The sequence below is a fragment of the Hyperolius riggenbachi genome, chromosome 8, assembly GCF_040937935.1.
Source record: "Hyperolius riggenbachi isolate aHypRig1 chromosome 8, aHypRig1.pri, whole genome shotgun sequence".
Taxonomy (NCBI): Eukaryota; Metazoa; Chordata; class Amphibia; order Anura; family Hyperoliidae; genus Hyperolius; species Hyperolius riggenbachi.
In genome coordinates, this window is record NC_090653.1 from 264763163 (window position 1) to 264782428 (window position 19266).

General features: G+C 45.2%; 2 protein-coding genes across 6 annotated transcripts in view; one reads left to right on the top strand and one right to left on the bottom strand.

Annotated features, from left to right (window-relative positions):
• LOC137527824 (uncharacterized) overlaps nt 1-3719 on the top strand; it is a 55010-nt gene extending 51291 nt beyond the window's left edge. For all 4 annotated transcript variants that reach the window (XM_068248772.1, XM_068248775.1, XM_068248774.1 and 1 more), the window contains one exon: nt 2855-3719. In XM_068248772.1, the coding sequence (XP_068104873.1) occupies nt 2855-2981 (127 nt within the window). In that variant the 3' untranslated portion in view covers nt 2982-3719. The remainder of the gene's footprint in view (nt 1-2854) is intronic.
• A 1559-nt stretch (nt 3720-5278) lies between these two features.
• COQ4 (coenzyme Q4) overlaps nt 5279-19266 on the bottom strand; it is a 29840-nt gene continuing 15852 nt past the window's right edge. For both annotated transcript variants that reach the window (XM_068248779.1, XM_068248780.1), the window contains 3 exons: nt 15480-15609; nt 10176-10269; nt 5279-9296 (listed from right to left, as the gene is read on the bottom strand). In XM_068248779.1, coding sequence (XP_068104880.1) covers nt 9137-9296; nt 10176-10269; nt 15480-15609 — 384 coding nt within the window. In that variant the 3' untranslated portion in view covers nt 5279-9136. The remainder of the gene's footprint in view (nt 9297-10175; nt 10270-15479; nt 15610-19266) is intronic.

Here is a 19266-nt window from a genome sequence, read left to right on the forward strand (position 1 = left end):
CACAGGCACTTAAAGAGACTCTGAAGCGAGAATAAATCTCGCTTCAGAGCTCATAGTTAGCAGGGGCACGTGTGCCCCTGCTAAACCGCCGCTATAGCGCCGCTAAACGGGGGTCCCTTCACCCCAAACCCCCCACTGCGACACTTGGTCGCAGACTTGGTCGCTCCTGGAGGCAGGGCTAACGGCTGCAGCCCTGCCTCCAATCGCGTCTATCAGCGGCGCATCGCCGCCTCTCCCCCGCCCCTCTCAGTGAAGGAAGACTGAGAGGGACGGGGGAGAGGCGGAGATACACGCTGACAGACGCGCGTGGGGCAGGGCTGCGGCGGTTAGCCCTGCCCCAGCCAGGAAGAGCTCCCCCGCTGTACGGAGGGGATTTGGGGGTGAAGGGACCCCTGTTAAGCCGCGGGATAGCGGCAGTTTAGCAGGGGCAAATGTGCCCCTGCTATCTATGAGGTCTGAAGCGAGATTTATTCTCGCTTCAGACTCTCTTTAAATCAGTGATTGGGAACTGTGTTCTCATTCATTGATTGATGTACTAACAGGCAGCAACGAATGCGCACAGGAGCGCACACAACAGCAACAAGGTACGTATATCTACACCCCTGGTATGGGAACAGTCTTCCCGCGGGGCATAGATATACTGTTGGGAATTTAACAATTGGTTGAGTGCGCAACTGTGGTTTCCCATGATGCATCACTCCTGAATATGCAAATTACATCTTTATGCCCCTGAAAGCCAGGCACACATCTGAACAATGCCCTCCAATGGAAGTCAGGAATCCTTCCCTCCTCTTGCAAAATCCCTTTTCAATCTCATGTACAAGGTGCCTATCCCCAGCTCATGCTCAGGGAGGCGGGATAAGCACTCCCAAACAGGGATGCTAATACAGATTTCGCAGAATTAAAATCAGCATTTCCGATTGGAAATGATTTCTGTGGAAATACTGCATGACCACAACTCAGTTATTTCAGCCCAGTCGCAGAACTCAGAAGCACTGGACCAATCAGAGAGTGCAGAATCAACTCGGAAGGATTTGGCCAATTGGTAAATGCAAAAAATTACCAAAAAAGTCTCCTCGGCATTGGCAGAAATCAGCATTTCCGCCAAATCCTAAATTGTAATTTCCGACCATCCCTACCCCCAAACATTTGATGATGGAACCCGATAGGGGAAGACTTCTGGTGAAATCATGAAGATGGACACCCAGACCAACCTTCCTCTGCCCTAATACTAACCAGAGAGCCCAGGCATGGCTATCTTCAAATCTCTTGCTGGGTCTCCCCATTGGTCCATTCATCTGAACCAATGAGAATTCATATTGAAGAGTCTCATTGGACAGTTCAATGGAACAGTGAAAAACCCAGTGAAAGTTCTACAATGCTTTGTTCCAGTGTTTCCACCTCTTTGCAATGCTGCATATACAGGATCCTCCAGCAAAAAAAAAATCTTTGATTATCTCACCATGGTTTCCTATCTGTTAAACCAGTGGTCCTCAAACTGAGGCCTGCGGGCCGAATGTGGCCCCCAGAGGCTTTTTTACCGGCCCCCTACACACAAAATGTATTATAGATGCGGTCAGCTACATCTTTAAGTATTGGTGGTCTGCAAATAGAGTGAAGCCAGAAAGCAGTAATTCACTGGTTTCCAATCAAATTCCACAACAGATGCTGTACAATTGGACTGCAAGTTGTCACCTGGGTATGCATCACTGTCTGGTGCACAAAGACTTTTATGTACACTCCGGCCCCCCAGCAGTCTTAAGTATGTTGACCCGGCCCCTGACCCAAAACGTTTGGGGACCCCTTTGTTAAACTGACCAATGACAATCCTCCCTGCAGAGCTGAGTAATCACTGGTATGTAAGTAAGTTTTGTATCAGGATGATATCATTTATTGGCTAACTTAGAGGTAAAAGTTGGCTATAATAAATAGTGTATGTACTCTGCCTAAGTTACGTTTGAATTCCGTATTTACGATCCTCATCACCCAGAGTCTTTGGTATGTGTTGCAAACAAAAGGTCTTATCTATTTGCCATAAATTAGCTAGCATCCCTGTAAGACCCTCCTGACGTTGTAATTAAGGCATCTAATGACATTTATGTATGTTAGCAAAAGAATGATGTTCTTTGAATGTCTAGTGCAGGCATGGGCAAACTCGGCCCTCCAGCTGTTACGGAACTACAAGTCCCACAATGCATTGCAGGAGTCTGACAGCCACAGTCATGACTCAAAGGCAAATGCATTGTGGGACTTGTAGTTCCGTAACAGCTGGAGGGCCGAGTTTGCCCATGCCTTGTCTAGTGTATATAGGCTGCTCTAAGATCTTGTCAGTACACAGTAAGGCCTGGAATCCAGTAGAAAGCACAAACCGCTATCGCAGTCACTAGCGATTTGTGATAGCGTTTTGCAAGTGATTTTGCGAGCGATTTCCCTGCTCCTATACAATTCATTAGAATGGAAACGCTCCCAAAATGCTGCATGTCCTGCGATTGCAACATCCTTAATCGCAATAATGGAATCTGTCCCATCCATTTACATTGGCAGAGCGTTTAGAGAAATTGCTAGCGATTAAAAAAAACAAAAGACGCTATAGCGGGTTACAGGCGTAACAAGTCTGAAGTAAGCTTATTCGCTGAAAGCTTTTTTTTTTTTTTTTTTTTTTTTTTTTTTTTTACCTCTAAGTTAGCCAATAAATGGTGTAAATTCTGATTCTAAACTTTTTGCCTGTATTGAAGTAACTTTTTTCTTTTACAAAAGTCATATGTTTGCTTTAAATCAGGGTTATACTGTATTCCCATTGTATGGGGGTATTCCCAGTAAATGGTTTTAACTCCCCTTTTATTATATCTTCCAGGAGGAAAGGATCTCTGTCTGAAAATCTAAACAGAGACCTGGAAGCCCTCATCGGAGATTCGGGGGTGACATTCCGCCTCCCAGCTCCTCCCGCCAGCGTCCCGCAGAGAGTCCGTCCTCACCACTGACTATAGGTGGGGTCCTCTCACTCCGAACTGTCATTAAAATAACTGAGCCAGGCCTCCTCTGAGCGGGGAACCCACACCTATAATCTCACCGTAACCCAACACCAGCAGTGCCGGGAAGAGAGCGGCAGCCTAATCGCTACTGGAAAAAGACCAATACCTCGTATGCCACACACCGTGAGGCGCCTGGCGCCACCGGCTGCTGCACCCTATTATTACAAGAATAAAGCCAGACTACTTTTATAGGAATTCGAGTTTATGTGCAATTTACACCCTTCCCATTACCCACAAGAGGTACAAGTGAAGAGTGTCCAGGGTTAAACATCAACACTGATTGGTCCTGATTTACTAAAAGTGCTCATTAACCATCCAAACTTTCCGAACCATCGGCCGTCTGATCAATCGGAAACGATCATTCAGGTCCACCAACAGAAGGGAAAAGGAGAACCAGTCCGATCAGACTTAATGAACAATTGTCCAAATTTCAGAACAATTCTTTAACAGTTCCCGAAATGATCCATTGTGCAGTCGATCCTTCAGGAGATTTTACTGTTAATGGGCACACTAAGGCATCTCTCCCGAGAGCTCCTAGCATCTGATTGGATGACCAGAGGGGTTTCCGCAAACCTGGACTGCATTTCTTGAATAATTTGCACTGTTACAGCAGAATTACAATCTGGCATTTTATTGTTCCTAGTCAATGAAAAAGAATAAATCTATAAAAAAAAAGCAGACATCAAATACTGTATGTGGATATAGAGTTGTATGTGACATATTTCACTGATCACCATCTGCATCCACTGATAAAAATCTACTGTCTGTATTAATTAAAAAGGTATAAAACTGCACTAGTATTTATTTTGATAGGGTAACAATGGGGCAAGAGGCACCCAGAGCTAAATAAGATTAACCGGTTCGGGACTGCCTCGGTAAGTAGAATTACAGCGCACCTGTGGCTCTCAAACTCTGATGCGGCAATCTACACCGCAGCTGACCATGGTCCCAAGCCGATCAATGCCCCGGGAGGAAGTAAATTTAGCTGTCATGTAACAGCTGAGCTTCCTCCTCGGACAGGAGCAAGTTTCATTGACTCCTGATCACTGTGAGCCAATCAGGAAGTAAAAAAAATGATGGTCTGGTCCTTAAGGGGCTAGAGCATGACATGCCGCAATGTGCTAAGTTAAAAACAACCAAAACAACAAGACTAAGAGGTGACTTACCTCAATAACTTCTTTTAGCAATTCAATTTGTTGTCTGCTAGCAAAGCGTTTCATGGGTCTAAGCCCACATCCTCAGGCCAATTGTAGTGCTACAGGAACAACGAGCACCTGTCTTTCCCAAGAGAACGACCACATCCAGGTTTCTCTGGGCACCCGAGTATAGTTGTATTTGTGCATCTCCACCTGCATGAAGTGGTTGGTATTTCTTTACCGTACTTTGCTCCATATTGTGGCATATTGCAATATCTGGACCGCCATTGTCTCTGCTTTCTTTTTAAGGTGTCAAGTCACCCCCTCTCTCATTTTGGTGCCGGATGTGACAATAGTTAGTAGGTGGTACTTTTTATTACGGATGGTAAATGAGATACAGGATTACGTACACTTAGCAAGCAAATAAATACAATTTGCATAATAATAATTTGGAACACGGTATTTAAGTGTCAAAGACTTTGGGGCATCCTCAAATGTAAACCAATGAGGGTGGGAGGCAGTTTACAACCACACAGCAGCTCTGAAGCTCTGGGAGGCTATTCTGACATCCTGCAAAGAAATTCAAGCAGAAACTCTCCAAAAACTCACACATTCAATAAATGCATTAATTGCAAATAGTCAAATAAGTGGTCCTATGTTATGGATGATCCAGAGGCTACCTATGCTGTCCTATGACCCCCCCCCCCTTCCTTCTAATTCCCGGCGTGGCTAAACTGTGCATGCATTAGTCCCGTCTATGTCAGTGCAGTAGCATGGAGTGCGAAGAGAAGTGTACTCAAATTCAAATAAGTTTGGGGACATCTACAGTAGATTAAACTGGAACATTCCTCAATGCAATATTCTGTCTTGGCCCCCCTCATCTCCTCTCTAACCCTTCCCAAGATCTTTCACAGTCTCCCTGGTACTCGTCCACTGGACTCACAAATGGATGAGAGGTATGCACTATTCAATCCCATAAGGTCACCCTCCGCTGGGAAGCTGGACCTATTAAGATATCTACCTCCTTAGAGGTACTAAGGTTTGTCAACTAGATCTCCATGATTCCTCATAAGGACAACAGCTCAGAAACATTTGTTAATGTGTGTTTAATATGTTACATTTATGCAACCTGTTAAGCGTCTTTATATTGTAAAAGCTTGTTAAAACCTTTAACAAAAAACTTTGAAACAATATCAAATAAGTGTAAAAGGCCCCCAGAAGGATCAATCATATTTTTGATGTGAAATGATCAATCACCTGGCAGACTGGCAGCATTTATGGGATATGAGGGGCGCGTACAGTAATTGATTCCCCCATAATCTGGAACAAAGTGATGCTCAAAAGACAAGTTATGAAAATAAATAATTCCTTTAATCACTATTGATCTTAATTACAGTATCAGCCAGACAGAACCATTATAAACATCTCCATCATGGTGGCCACATATAGAAATAAAAATATAAGCATTTTCCAACAGATGTCAACGACGGAAATCAAAACTTTTAATGATAATCGTTTCTATCTCATTCACTGTACGATTCCAACTTTTCTCGAAGAACAGACTGAAAAAAATGAAAATGTTTGGACCACTTTCAATTGCATTTCCACATTTAAATTTTGATCCTGGCTACTCTCCGGTTTATTCATTTAATGTGTCCCAGAACTGAAATGTGACATGAAATCAACATAGCTACTCATTTTACTGGCAGTTTAGATTTGCTTAAGGCTACTTACACACCAAGACGTTGCGTTTTAGGGGACGTTATGGTCGCATAACGTGCCCCTAACGCAACGCCTGGTGCTCTCTGGTGTGGACGTCAGAGTGAGCCGCGTTGTGCAGCTCACTCTGGTGTCCGTGATGCCGCGATGCGTACTCTTGGACGCATGCAGCATCATGTGGTCCAGCCAGCCAATCGCCGCACAGAGCGGTGCTCCAGGAAGTAAACACTGCACGTCACAACGTGCAGTGAATATTAATTAGCCATGTGCCTGGTCGAGGAGGGAAGACCTCCTCCAACACTACTGAGCATGTGCGTACAGTCTAACGCCGTAGCATGCAGCACATTCAACTGACGTCCTGCGTTACAATGTAACGCAACGTGGGCACTGTGAACAGCCCATTAATTATCAATTACTGTGCGGTGGGCTGCGTTACAGGCTGCACTAACTTGCGCCTGTAACGTCTCACTGTGAAAGCAGCCTTAACCACCTTAGCGGTATGGACGAGCTCAGCTCGTCCATTACCGCCAAAGGGGGCCGCTCAGGCCCTGCTGGGCCGATTTTCATCAAATAAAAAGCAGCACACGCAGCCGGCACTTTGCCAGCCGCGTGTGCTGCCTGATCGCCGCCGCTCTGCGGCGATCCACCGTGAGCAGCGGCGAAAGAGGGTCCTCCCAGCCGCCCGAGCCCTGCGCAGCCGGAACAAATAGTTCCGGCCAGCGCTAAGGGCTGGATCGGAGGCGGCTGACGTCAGGACGTCGGCTAACGTCCATGACGTCACTCCGCTCGTCGCCATGGCGACGAGGAAAGCCAAACAAGGAAGGCTGCTCATTGCAGCCTTCCTTGTTACTTATGCTTGCCGGAGCGCCCTCTAGTGGGCTTTCATGCAGCCAACTTTCAGTTGGCTGCATGAAATAGTTTTTTTTTTATTAAAAAAAAAACCTCCCGCAGCCGCCCTGGCGATCTCAATAGAACGCCAGGGTGGTTAAAGAGAAACTTTAACCAATGATTGAACTTTATTCCAATCAGTAGCTGATACCCCCTTTCCCACGAGAAATCTTTACATTTTCTCAAATCAGGGGGGTCTGTATGGCTGATATTGTGGTGTAACCCCTTCACAGTGTGATGTCATGACCATGGTTCTGACAGTTTGCTGTCTATGAACCTTGTTTGTGGGCAATAACAGATTTTTCCAACTGCCAGGCAAGCAATATCTCCCCCTGTGCATACAACTCTCAGTAACGAAGATTCCATACAGATCACATCAAATGTCAGACTGTAAATCAGGGAGAGGAGAGATTTTACAATGGGCAAACACAGATAAGATAAATTTATAAATTAATATTGTGGAAAAAAAAAATAGTCAATGTTATTTTCACTACAGTTCCTCTTTAAATTCAAAAAGCGAGTCACTGCTGACCGAATGCCCATGATTCCACAGGGGCGCCTTCTATTTGCCAAAATCGCAATCACCTCGCATGTAGCATTCTTGGTGCAATTTCATAAGGAAAAGCAGGGCCCAATATCACTTTCCCGGAAATAGCTCTGCTTTTAAGTTCCAAAATCGCGGGTCCCAGTCCTTAACCACTTGAGGACTGCGGTGTTAACCCCCCCCCCAGTGACCAGGACATTTATTGCTTAAATGTCCACTGCAGCTTTAAGGCCAAGCTGCAGGACTGAACGACTCAGCACATGAGTGATTTCCCCCCCCCCCTTTTCTCCGCACCAACAGAGCTCTCTGTTGGTGGGGTCTGATCGCCCCCCAGGTGCTTGTTTGTTTTTTTGGTAAATATTTATTTTATAAAATTTTCAATAAAATGTACTTTTTAAAAAATGTATTCTATATCCCTCCCCCCGCCAGCCAATCAGCGTGATCATCTGTCATAGGCTTCAGCCTATGACAGCCGATCACTGTTTAGCCTGCCAGGGGGACAGCCGTGTCCCCAGTACAGCGCTGCTGCAGATCGCTGAGCCGTACAAAGTAATTAGACTGCGGTTTCGCCGTCTAGCAGTCTCCCGAGCGGCAATTGCCGCTCGGAGACTGAAGGCAGGGCGGAGCTCCGCCCCCCCAATGCAGGAGATGCGCGCGCAGAATGCGCAAATCTCCTGCTAGCCCCATAGACGTCCGTTCACGCCAATGGGCGTGGAGCGGTCCTGGGGCTGCCGCACTGCTCACGCCATTTGGCGTGGAGCAGTCGGCAACAGGTTAAAGAATTCATGAAGCAAAAAAAACCTCCCCCTGCTCTACTTACCCGGGGCTTCCTCCAGCCCCTTGCAGCCATGTCCCATGCAGCATCTTCGCTCACAGCCGCCAGTCCGGGGTCCCTGCCGATACCGAGGCCAATTTCCAGGTCTTCCTCTACTGTGCCTGAGCCACTGTCAATCAAGTCCCTTCAAGAACCGAAATTCTCATCACTGCACATCACTGCCTGCAATGCTGCCCTCCACTAGTGATGGGAAGTTCGGCTCTTTTCAATTAATCGATTCATTCGAATCAATTCATTAAAAAGAACTGGATCATGAACCGAAGCGGGGGATGCAGGAGCAGGTAAGCTCCCTGCTATTATACATTTTAACAAGTATGTGGAAACTATCTGGAGGGGGTAGGGGGAACGGGGGAATCCAGGTGAGGAAATGGTTGGGGGGGGGGGGGGGGGGGGCGACCGCTGCCACCGCAGTCCTGCCTGCTATAACCCTCCAGCATGGCAGCCCCCTCTCTCCCCACAGGCTATGACACGGAAATCCGTTTCTGTGTCCAAATCTGCCTGTGTAGAGGGGGATCCATTTCCTATTGCCCTTCAGTACCCCTCCGTGCATCAGGATCCAGATCCATTGTGTGAAAGTGCAGCAGATCCGGACCTTCCGTTCAGGTTTTAAAAACAGGTCCCTGCAAACGCAGATGGATCCGTTTTTTGTTTGGGCGAAGACGGCTGCTATTTTTAACATTGCTATCCGTGGCTCTGGTTTTGATCAGGTTTTAAAAACTGAGCCACGGGTACATTTCTGGACCTAGTGTGGACCAGGCCTTACAGTTTTCAGATTTTAGTGTTCATTTATAGCGACAGGGTTAATCAGCTAGAAGGATAAATCTTTCATAGGCTGAGCAGTGCATTTATCAGTGCAATCTTGTAAGGAAAGCTTGAAGCAGTATCCAGGCACATTATTCCTCCACTGTTCGGTGTCCCTGAGAAGTAGTAAACCAGCAGCAGCCGCGCACAGTGCTGGAGTACCACAAGAAGTTTCATGAAATCACACTCTGATGTTTGGCGGGGGCAGGATTCCCATCTCCTCTCTCAGGGACTCCACACTCTGCTCCCAGCGCTTCTCGTAGTAAAAGTTGAGGACGCAGTGGCCGCGGAGACCGCTCTGCACTGCCCAGGGGATCAGCTCAACCAGTTTCTTTTTCCTCCTGCAAAACACACAGTCAGACAGTAAGAGTGGGCTCTGCTGCCCTCTGCTGGTAGTATACTATTCATACAAAAAGTCTACTTTCAAAAACTGGTCACGGCATGCTACATCACTTCTGCTCACTGAGTGAATATACAAATCATTCCTTTAGGTCCCTAAAAGGCCAAACACACCTCTATAATCGCGGGTGTCCAGTGTGCCTATAGCCTGTTCATTTTAATAGGGACTCTGTATGTGTGACTGGCTTTTCAGACAGGAAATAGAAAAATTATTTGGATGATCCGCTTTTCTTTGTAAATACTTGGGGGTATTTTTCAGTAAAGTGGTTTTTAGGTTCCCTATAGGCCTGTTTTCGCTATGGTCACAATTTTATCTATCTGCACTGTGCACAATGCAACAGGACTATCACACATTCAGGTGGGTTTACAGCGCAACTGCATTTGTGATTTCCAGTTTGCTTCCGCTCCCTCTGACGTAACCTAAACGCCTGGTGCAGGAAAAGGTGAAAATTGACTGGCACAAGTAGGAAGAAAACACAGCTAGGACACCCCAAACTCCTGGTCACGTGACTGGTTTGCCTGTTTACAAAAAATTCTTGGGAGTCCTCGCCTACCTCTCCCAGACCTGTAGGCGGGTCTTTTACTTCCCCCTATTAGGATGTTCCAAGGTGGTTGGGTGATGGTAAAGCCAGCATGGACTCCACCCTCTGCTGAGGAGCTGTATGTAAATAAAAGCATATCTAGAGAGAGGAAGCGAAGCAGCAATTTTCTGACTCTTTCTTTCTGCAGCTATGCAGGCTGTAGTTTAGCGTTAGAGAGCACAGCACAGGACATGTCTGAGGCACTTTTTAAGCAACAAGAGCAGGATTTCATTTACTTACTTGGTATTGAGGCGCACAGGTCCAAACACAGCTCCCAGCATGCACATGGGCAGTCCGGTCTGTGCTGCTTCAAACCACTTCACCACCACTTCTCCTGCCAAAGAGAACAACAAGTCAGACAGCACTGAGGTTGAAAGTCGTCTTACATTGTTTCATGACAAAGTCAGTGTTAAACTGCCCGTTAACTGAAAGAAAATCTACATGTTCTACGTGTCCTCTGCAGGAATACAGAACACTGGCTTGTCTACTTTCATTATTGACAAAAAGAATTGGCATTGAGAGCTTTATATAGTCATCATATGGAGAAGAAGTATCTGAAGTTCTCGTCAGAACAAAGCTCCGCCTCTGCCCATGTCATTCCCCAGACACGCCCACCGATGACGCATGATCCCGCGATGCTTGTGCTCCAATGCAGCATATCACAGATGGGGCTGGGCTACACCCTATGTGGCACTGGAAGCCATTATATTAGGGACCATATACACCGTAAATAAGAACCAGAGACAGGGAGGGACAAAATTATGCTATTAAAAGGACAACTGAAACGAGAGGGATATGGAGGCTGCCATATTTATTTCCTTTTAAACAATACCAGTTGCCTGGCAGTGCTGCTGATCTATTTTGCTGTAGTAGTATCTGAATCACACCAGAAACAAGCATGCAGCTAATCTTGTCACATCCGACAATAATGTCAGAAACACCTGATCTGCTGCATGCTTGTTTAGGGTCTACGGCTAAAAGTATTGGAGGCAGAGAATCAGCAGGACAGCCAGGCAATGTGCATTGTTTGAAATAAATATGGCAGCCTTTGTATCCTTCTCATTACAGTTGTCCTTTAATAAAACAGCATTTTTCCTGCCCCTCTTTGCAAGAGTTGACAAGGAAAAATCCTTGCAGATTACACCACTGATTTTAGCTTTAACCCTTTCAGGACCAGCATGTTTATCGTTAAGGTCCAGAGGATCCCATTTCCCTGGTGATCTAGTGTGCACCCGCCTTCCTGAAACATTTCCTGGTAGTCAAGTGCTCCCCCCAACCCCCATGCAGAGATCTGCAGCAGGAAGCAATGCTAGGTGAGTATTACTCACCTCTCCCTATCTCCAGCGAAGAGCAGGCGTCACGGCAACCAGCCCCGTACTGAAGCATGTACCTGAGGCCTGGTTTGATGAAAACATCAATCCAGGCCAATACATGCTTCAGTACAGGCTGGCTGTCAAGGACAGACGTGCACCGCAATCTTCGGGGGAACGTGTTTACCTACATGATCACTACAATCATATGATCAGGAGTCAATCAGGGCGGCTCCTGATCAATGCCAAGAGATTAAGCTGTCAATTGCGCACAATCGCTATGGGAGCATGCGGACTGTGGTCAGTGAAATCTGTGTAGTGTCAGAGGCGCAGTAGCTGCTTGGGCTTCGGCGCAAATAGCCAAGTCCGACGGGTGTACCTTAAAAAAAAAATAAAAAAAAAAAAATCACTGGACCTTTCTGCAAAACTTTTGATGGGGTCCCCTCCCTCCCCAAGTTTTCTGCACAGGTAAACTGAGAACCAATGTTATTCAATTGGCTAGTGCAGACTTAAATATGTTTTCCAGTGCAGATAAAAAAACATCAAGCAGTGTAACACTGCACACATTTTCTCTATCAATTACGTTACCTTCTGTGATAAAACGTGCAAAGTATTCACACATACAGACACAAATGGTGTGCAAAAAAAGCATACAGAAAACCGACAGACAAGTGTGCTCCCATCCTCAGCTTATTACACTTACTCTGTCCATCTCTGAAGGAGCAGAACTGGCTCTGCAGACTTCTCCACATCACTACAGCACAGAGCACTTGGGGAGGGGTAGAGAGGTTGGGGGGCGGTCTACAAAACTCTGTCTACAAAACTTTGTAGGATTCCTTAATCAGTGGCTGAGCATATGCAGTCATTAGAACAATTGTGCAGAGAATAGAAAGCTTTTTCTCCCGTGCCCAGACTCTAAGTATCACTAGAGGATGATGGTAGAGCAGCGCTGCACACAAGACCCTGCTGCACACTGAATAGGGACTGTCTACAAATCTTTGTCTGCAGAGCTTTGTTTGATTCCTTATTAGTGGCTGAGCAGATGCAGTCATTAGAACAATTGTGCAGAGAGCAGAATTTTTTCTCTCTGTGCCCCTAGTTGTCAATCTCTCAAGACAGGGCCCCTTGTGGCTTCTGGGCCCCTCTTCGGATGCATCCCTTGCAGGGTCTATTGTTATGCCCCTGAAGCCCAATAGGGTCTGCTGTACTGCGCAGGCATGAGTTGTCTGAGCCTGCACAGTAGACCAAACCCAATCGTGTTGGGCTGTAGTGCACCTGCATGGGGGGTAAGCGCTGGATCGGGGGTGCTAAGGAGGACGAGGGAAGCCTCATTACTAGCCAGAGACTTCCCCTTACCAAGGTTAGTACCCCCTAGGTGTATTTTTTTCACTACAGGTAAAAACTTTAATGTGTTTTAAACTACTTACGGTATAACAGTTTACATAACACTTTAGCATTTAAAAACAAAAATATGTAAAAAAAAAACACAAAAAAAACATTGTGTTTCTCTGAAACGAAACTCGAGACATTTGATAAAAAATACAGTGATGTGAAAAACTATTTGCCCCCTCCCTGATTTCTTATTCTTTTGCATGTTTGTCACACTTAAATGTTTCTGCTCATCAAAAACCATTAGTCAAAGATAACATAATTGAACACAAAATGCAGTTTTTAATGATGGTTTTTATTATTTAGTGAGAAAAAAGCCCTCAAAACCTACATGGCCCTGTGTGAAAAAGAAATTGCCCCTGAACCTAATAACTGGTTGGGCCACCCTTAGCAGCAACAACTGCAATCAAGCGTTTGCGATAACTTGCAACGAGTCTTTTACAGCGCTCTGGAGGAATTTTGTCCCACTCATCTTTGCAGAATTGTTGTAATTCAGCTTTATTTTTTTTATTATTATTATTATGTATTTATATAGCGCCGACATATTACGCAGCGCTGTACAGTATATATATATATATATATATATATATATATATATATATATTGTCTTGTCACTAACTGTCCCTCAAAGGAGCTCACAATCTAACACCTACCATTGCCATATGTCTATATTATGTAGTGTAAGTACTGTAGTCTAGGGCCAATTTTTAGGGGGAGCCAATTAACTTAACTGTATGGGTTTTTTTGGAATGTGAGAGGAAACCGGAGTGCCCGGAGGAAACCCACGCAGACACGGAGAGAACATACAAACTCTTTGCAGATAGTGCCCTGGCTGGGATTCGAACCAGGGACCCAGCGCTGCAAGGCGAGAGAGCTAACCACTACGCCACCGTGCTGCCCACGTGAAGGTTTTCTAGCATGAACCGCCTTTTTAACGTCATGCCACAACATCTCAATAGGATTCAGGTCAGGACTTTGACTAGGCCACTCCAAAGTCTTCATTTTGTTTTTCTTCAGCCATTCAGAGGTGGATTTGGTGGTGTGTTTTGGGTCATTGTCCTGCTGCAGCACCCAAGATCGCTTCAGCTTGAGTTGACGAACAGATGGCCGGACAGTCTCCTTCAGGATTTTTTGGTAGACAGTAGAATTCATGGTTCCATCTATCACAGCAAGCCTTCCAGGTCCTGAAGCAGCAAAACAACCCCAGACCATCACACTACCACCACCATATTTTACTGTTGGTATGTTCTTCTGCTGAAATGCTGTGTTACTTCTATGCCAGATGTAATACGCACCTTCCAAAAAGTTCAACTTTTGTCTCGTCGGTCCACAAGGTATTTTCCCAAAAGTCTTGGCAATCATTGAGATGTTTTTTAGCAAAATTGAGACAAGCCTTAATGTTCTTTTTGCTTAATAGTGGTTTGCGCCTTGGATATCTGCCATGCAGGCCGTTTTTGCCCATTCTCTTTCTTATGGTGGAGTCGTGAACACTGACCTTAATTGAGGTAAGTGAGGCCTGCAGTTCTTTAGATGTTGTCCTGGGGTCTTTTGTGGCCTCTCGGCTGAGTTTTCTCTGCGCTCTTGGGGTAATTTTGGTCGGGCGGCCACTCCCGGGAAGGTTCATCACTGTTCCATGTTTTTACCATTTGTGGATAATGGCTCTAACTGTGGTTCGCTAGAGTCCCAAAGCTTTAGAAATGACTTTATAACCTTTACCAGACTGACAGATCTCAATTACTTTTGTTCTCATTTGTTCCTGAATTTCTTTGGATCTTGGCATGATGTCTAGCTTTTGAGGTGCTTTTGGTCTACTTCTCTGTGTCAGATACTGTACCTCCTATTTAAGTGATTTCTTGATTGAAACAGGTGTGGCAGTGATCAGGCCTGGGGGTGACTACAGAAATTGAACTCAGGTATGATAAACCACAGTTAAGTTATTTTTTAACAAGGGGGGGGGCTATCACTTTTTCACACAGGGCCATGTAGATTTTGAGTTTTTTTTCTCACTAAATAATAAAAACCATCATTTAAAACTGCATTTTGTGTTCAATTATGTTATCTTTGACTAATAGTTAACGGTTTTTGATGAGCAGAAAAAGTAAAGTGTGACAAACATGCAAAAGAATAAGAAATCAGGAAGGGGGCAAATAGTTTTTCACATCACTGTAGGTTCCCCCTTCCCTTCTGGAGGCGGAGTGCTGTGTCATCAGTGTTCCTCTACCTCCCGCAATATACTATGAGGGGAATGGCATAGCACGGTCTGCTCCACAGCAGCTCCCATTGAGAGGGGTCTGGGCGTTGAGGGAGGGAGTGTGTGTGTGTGTGTGTGTGTGTGTGTGTGTGTGTGTGTGTGTGTGTGTGTGTGTGTGTGTGTGTGTGTGTGTGTGTGTGTGTGTGTGTGTGTGTGTGTGTGTGTGTGTGTGTGTGTGTGTGTGTGTGTGTGTGTGTGTGTGTGTGTGTGTGTGTGTGTGTGTGTGTGTGTGTGTGTGTGTGTACTGGTGTAATGTAACTACTGGCTAAGTACCGTACATTTTCTCTTTTTCACCTCAAAATTGCTTTCCCATTAGGAAAATCTCGTGTAACCAGATGTGATAGCATGACACACAACACCAGGGCTGTGGAGTCAGTACAAAAATCATTCGACTCCGATTCCAGCTACCCAAAATGGATTAGACTCCGACTCATTAGTCTAATACTTACCAGGGCTGTGGAATTGGTACAAAAGTCTTTCGACTCCGACTCCTCAGTTTTTGAAACCACTGACTCCGACTCCACAGCCCTGCTAAAAATGTCACAAGTGAGATGCCCTGTACCTCTGCCATGGCAGGCTCCCTAGAACACTTACCCAGCATATTGGTTGGCATCCCCAGCAGCGTGTGCATGAGATCGTGGACCTCCCGGTATCGCTGAGCTACGTACGCCAACTCCTCGTCATCTACAAACCTCACTGGCATGCGGGTATCAGGGGTCACTTTCTGGGGGCAAGGCAAGCAGGTAAACACTTGTACAGCTAATATGTAGGAGTCCGGTCATTACAGTAACAGATGTTCACTCAATAACATATGAATCAATTGTAGAACTCACAGGACCACAACTGAGTAAGGAAAAGTTAATTTGGATGCCACTCCCACTCACAAACCCCTCCCCTAGCACTGTCATTTCCATTGATTGAAGTGGAACTTTAACCAAGGATTGAATTTCATTGCTTTCAGTAGCTGATACCCCCTTTTCCATGAGAAATCTTTTCCTTTCCTCAAATAGATCATCAGGAACATCTGTATGGCTGATATTGTGGTGAAACCCCTCCCACATTGTGATGTCATGACCATGGTCCTGACAGTTTGCTGTCTGTGAACATTGTTGCATTGCGGGAAATAACAGCTTTTCCCATCTGCCAAGCAAGCAGTATCTCCCTCTGTGTATAGAACTCTTAGTGACGAACATTCCGTACAGATCACCTGGCAGAACTAAAGAGGTCACCTACAGTGATAAATTTCAGGATGTAAATGAGGGAGAGGAAAGATTTTATAATGGGCAAACACTGACTAAATAATCTATCATACAACATTGTTAAGGACAGCTGTGTTCTGGTCATTACAGAATCCTGGCTTCATTCATTAATCCCTGACTCTGCAATTCAGCTGACAGGCTATACTGCACAGCGTTATGACAGGACCAGAGACTCCGGTAAGAGCAGAGGAGGGGGGCTGTGTGTGTACATAAATAACAGCTGGTGTACAAACATTGTGACTGTGGACAGCCACTGCTCCCCGGACTTAGAGTATTTGACTGTCAGGTGCAGACCTATATATCTCCCTAGAGAGTTTACTGTGGTCCTGTTTACTGCTGTTTACATAGCACCAGATGCAAATGCAAACACAGCTACTGAACTTTTACATCGCAGTATTAGCAGTCAGCTGGCCAAGCATCCTGATGCTGTGTGTATTGTCACTGGGGATTTTAATCATGCAGATTTGAAATCAGTGCTTCCTAAATTTTATCAACACGTTAAGTGTGCTACCAGAGGAGATAAGACACTGGATAAAGTCTATACGAATATCAGACAAGGCTACAGGGCTATACCGCTACCTCACTTGGGCCGCTCTGATCACATGTCGTTGTTTTTAATTCCGGCATATATCCCACTTAGGAAAACTGCTCCAAATAGTACAAAAGTAATTAAAACCTGGCCAGAGGGAGCTGTTGAGCAGCTACAGGACTGTCTTAGTAGCACTAACTGGGACATTTTTGAACATTCGGACCTTGAAATGTTCAGTGATAGTGTGCTGTGCTACATTAAATATTGCATGGACATTGTCACAGTGGATAAATGTATTCGGGTTTACCCCAATCAGAAGCCATGGATGACCAGGGAAGTACGGAGGCTGCTGAGAGAGAGGAACACTGCCTTCAGGTCTGGGGATAAGGCCCTCTATGGCTTGGCTCGTGCTAACTTAAAGAGGGGCATAAGAGAGGCCAAGCTAGATTATAAAAAAAAGATTGAGGAACATTTGGACAGTAACAATGGCAGGCAAGTGTGGATGGGTATCCAGCATATGACCAATTATCGAAATAATTCTGGAGATGTGGGCGGTGATTCATCGTTAGCTGAGGAACTGAATTATTACTTTGCACGGTTTGAAGTGGATTCATATGAGACAGCTTTACCCCATTCAGATATCAATAACAGTGCCCCTTATGTATTGGGGGAGCATGATGTGAGACGTACGTTGCGAGCCATCAACCCACGAAAGGCAGTCGGACCAGATGGTGTCTCAGGACGTGTTTTAAAAGAATGTGCAGACCAACTAGCTGGGGTCTTCACTAGGATTTTTAATCAGTCCCTGTCTCAATCAATTGTACCAACTTGTTTAAAATCCTCTCTTATAGTTCCTCTGGCCAAAAAACAGACCATCACTAGCCTTAATGATTACAGGCCAGTCGCATTGACACCTGTGATTATGAAGTGTTTTGAGAAGCTCATCAGGAACTATATATTGTCTTTTATTCCTCCCATGTTTGATCAACATCAGTTTGCCTATAGATCAAATAGGTCTACAGAGGATGCGGTGGCTACTGTCCTCCATGTTGTACTGTCCCATCTAGAGCAGCGAGGGAGTTATGCACGATTGCTTTTTATTGATTTTAGTTCTGCTTTTAATACTATTATACCCCATAGACTGGTGACCAAATTGTCAGACATAGGGCTTCCATATTCAACTTGCCTCTGGATTAAGAACTTTTTGAGCGATCGTCCTCAGAGGGTTAGAGTGGGTACAAATTTTTCCTCATCTATCAGTCTCAGCACTGGCTCTCCTCAGGGCTGTGTGCTGAGCCCCCTGCTCTATACCCTCTACACTCATGATTGTGTTCCTGCCCACCATAGTAATACCATCGTTAAGTTTGCTGATGACACTACAGTGGTGGGGCTCATATCAGGGGGGGATGAGTCTGCCTATAGGGATGAGGTAGAAAGGCTGGAAATGTGGTGTAGAGACAATAATCTGCTCCTAAATGTAGCTAAAACCAAGGAGCTTATAGTGGATTTTAGGAAGAAGGCAGATGACATTCAGCCACTTATTATAAATGGAAATATTGTAGAAAGGGTCACAGACTTTCGGTTTTTAGGAGTTACTATTAAAGAGGACCTGACTTGGGGGTCACATATTGCTGAAGTAGTGAAAAAGGCACAGAAGAGGCTATATTTTTTAAGGGTGCTTAGGAAGAATAATATTCCTGAGAAATTGTTGGTGTCTTTTTACCGCAGTACAGTGGAGAGTGTCCTAGTCTACTGTCTCTGTGCGTGGTTTTCAAGCTGCACAGTAGCACAGAAAAAGCAGCTTCATAGGGTAATTAAGGTTGCCCAGAGGATAGTGGGCTGTCCTCTTCTTCCATTAGAAGAATTATATACTTCTTTTTGTTTCAGGAATACTAAGAAAATTTTAAGCGATGCCTCACATCCAGGACATGTGTTATTTGAACATCTGCCTTCTGGAAAACGTTTTAGACTTATAAAAACTAAGACAAACAGACTAAAGAACAGTTTTTATCCTTCAGCCATTTCTATGTTAAATGCTGCTAAGTGGCCATGTTGATAAGGGGTGTGTGCAATGCAATGTATGTAAGAATGGAATGTTATGCTGTCTTTGCTTTTGCTGGAAAATTGCACTTAAGAATTTCGTTGTACAATTTCGGTTGTTACAATGACAATAAAGATTTTCTATTCTATTCTATTCTATCAATAAATATTGTAAAACAAAAACAAAAAAAAAGCAATTTTAATTGTCATTTTCATTACAGTTCCTCTTTAACCCCCTCCCGACCACCTAACGTCGATCAATGCCGGGAGGGTGGCAGGACGGCCTAACGCCGATTGGCGTCAATTCCTGAGGCATAGTTTAGCAGGGAACGATCGCGTGCATGCGCCATCATTTCCTGCAGAGACACAGAGCAGAGTTCCGTGATTAGCCTGCCAGCTGCGATCGCGACTGTTTAAGGGGGAAGAAAGCTGTTTATTTACCTTTGTACAGCGCTGCAATCTGCCGCAGCGCTCTATGGGGGACAGTTCTGACACGGAACTGTCCCTCTGATTGGCTGGCAAGCTAAGCCCTCTCATAGGCTGATGCCTATGA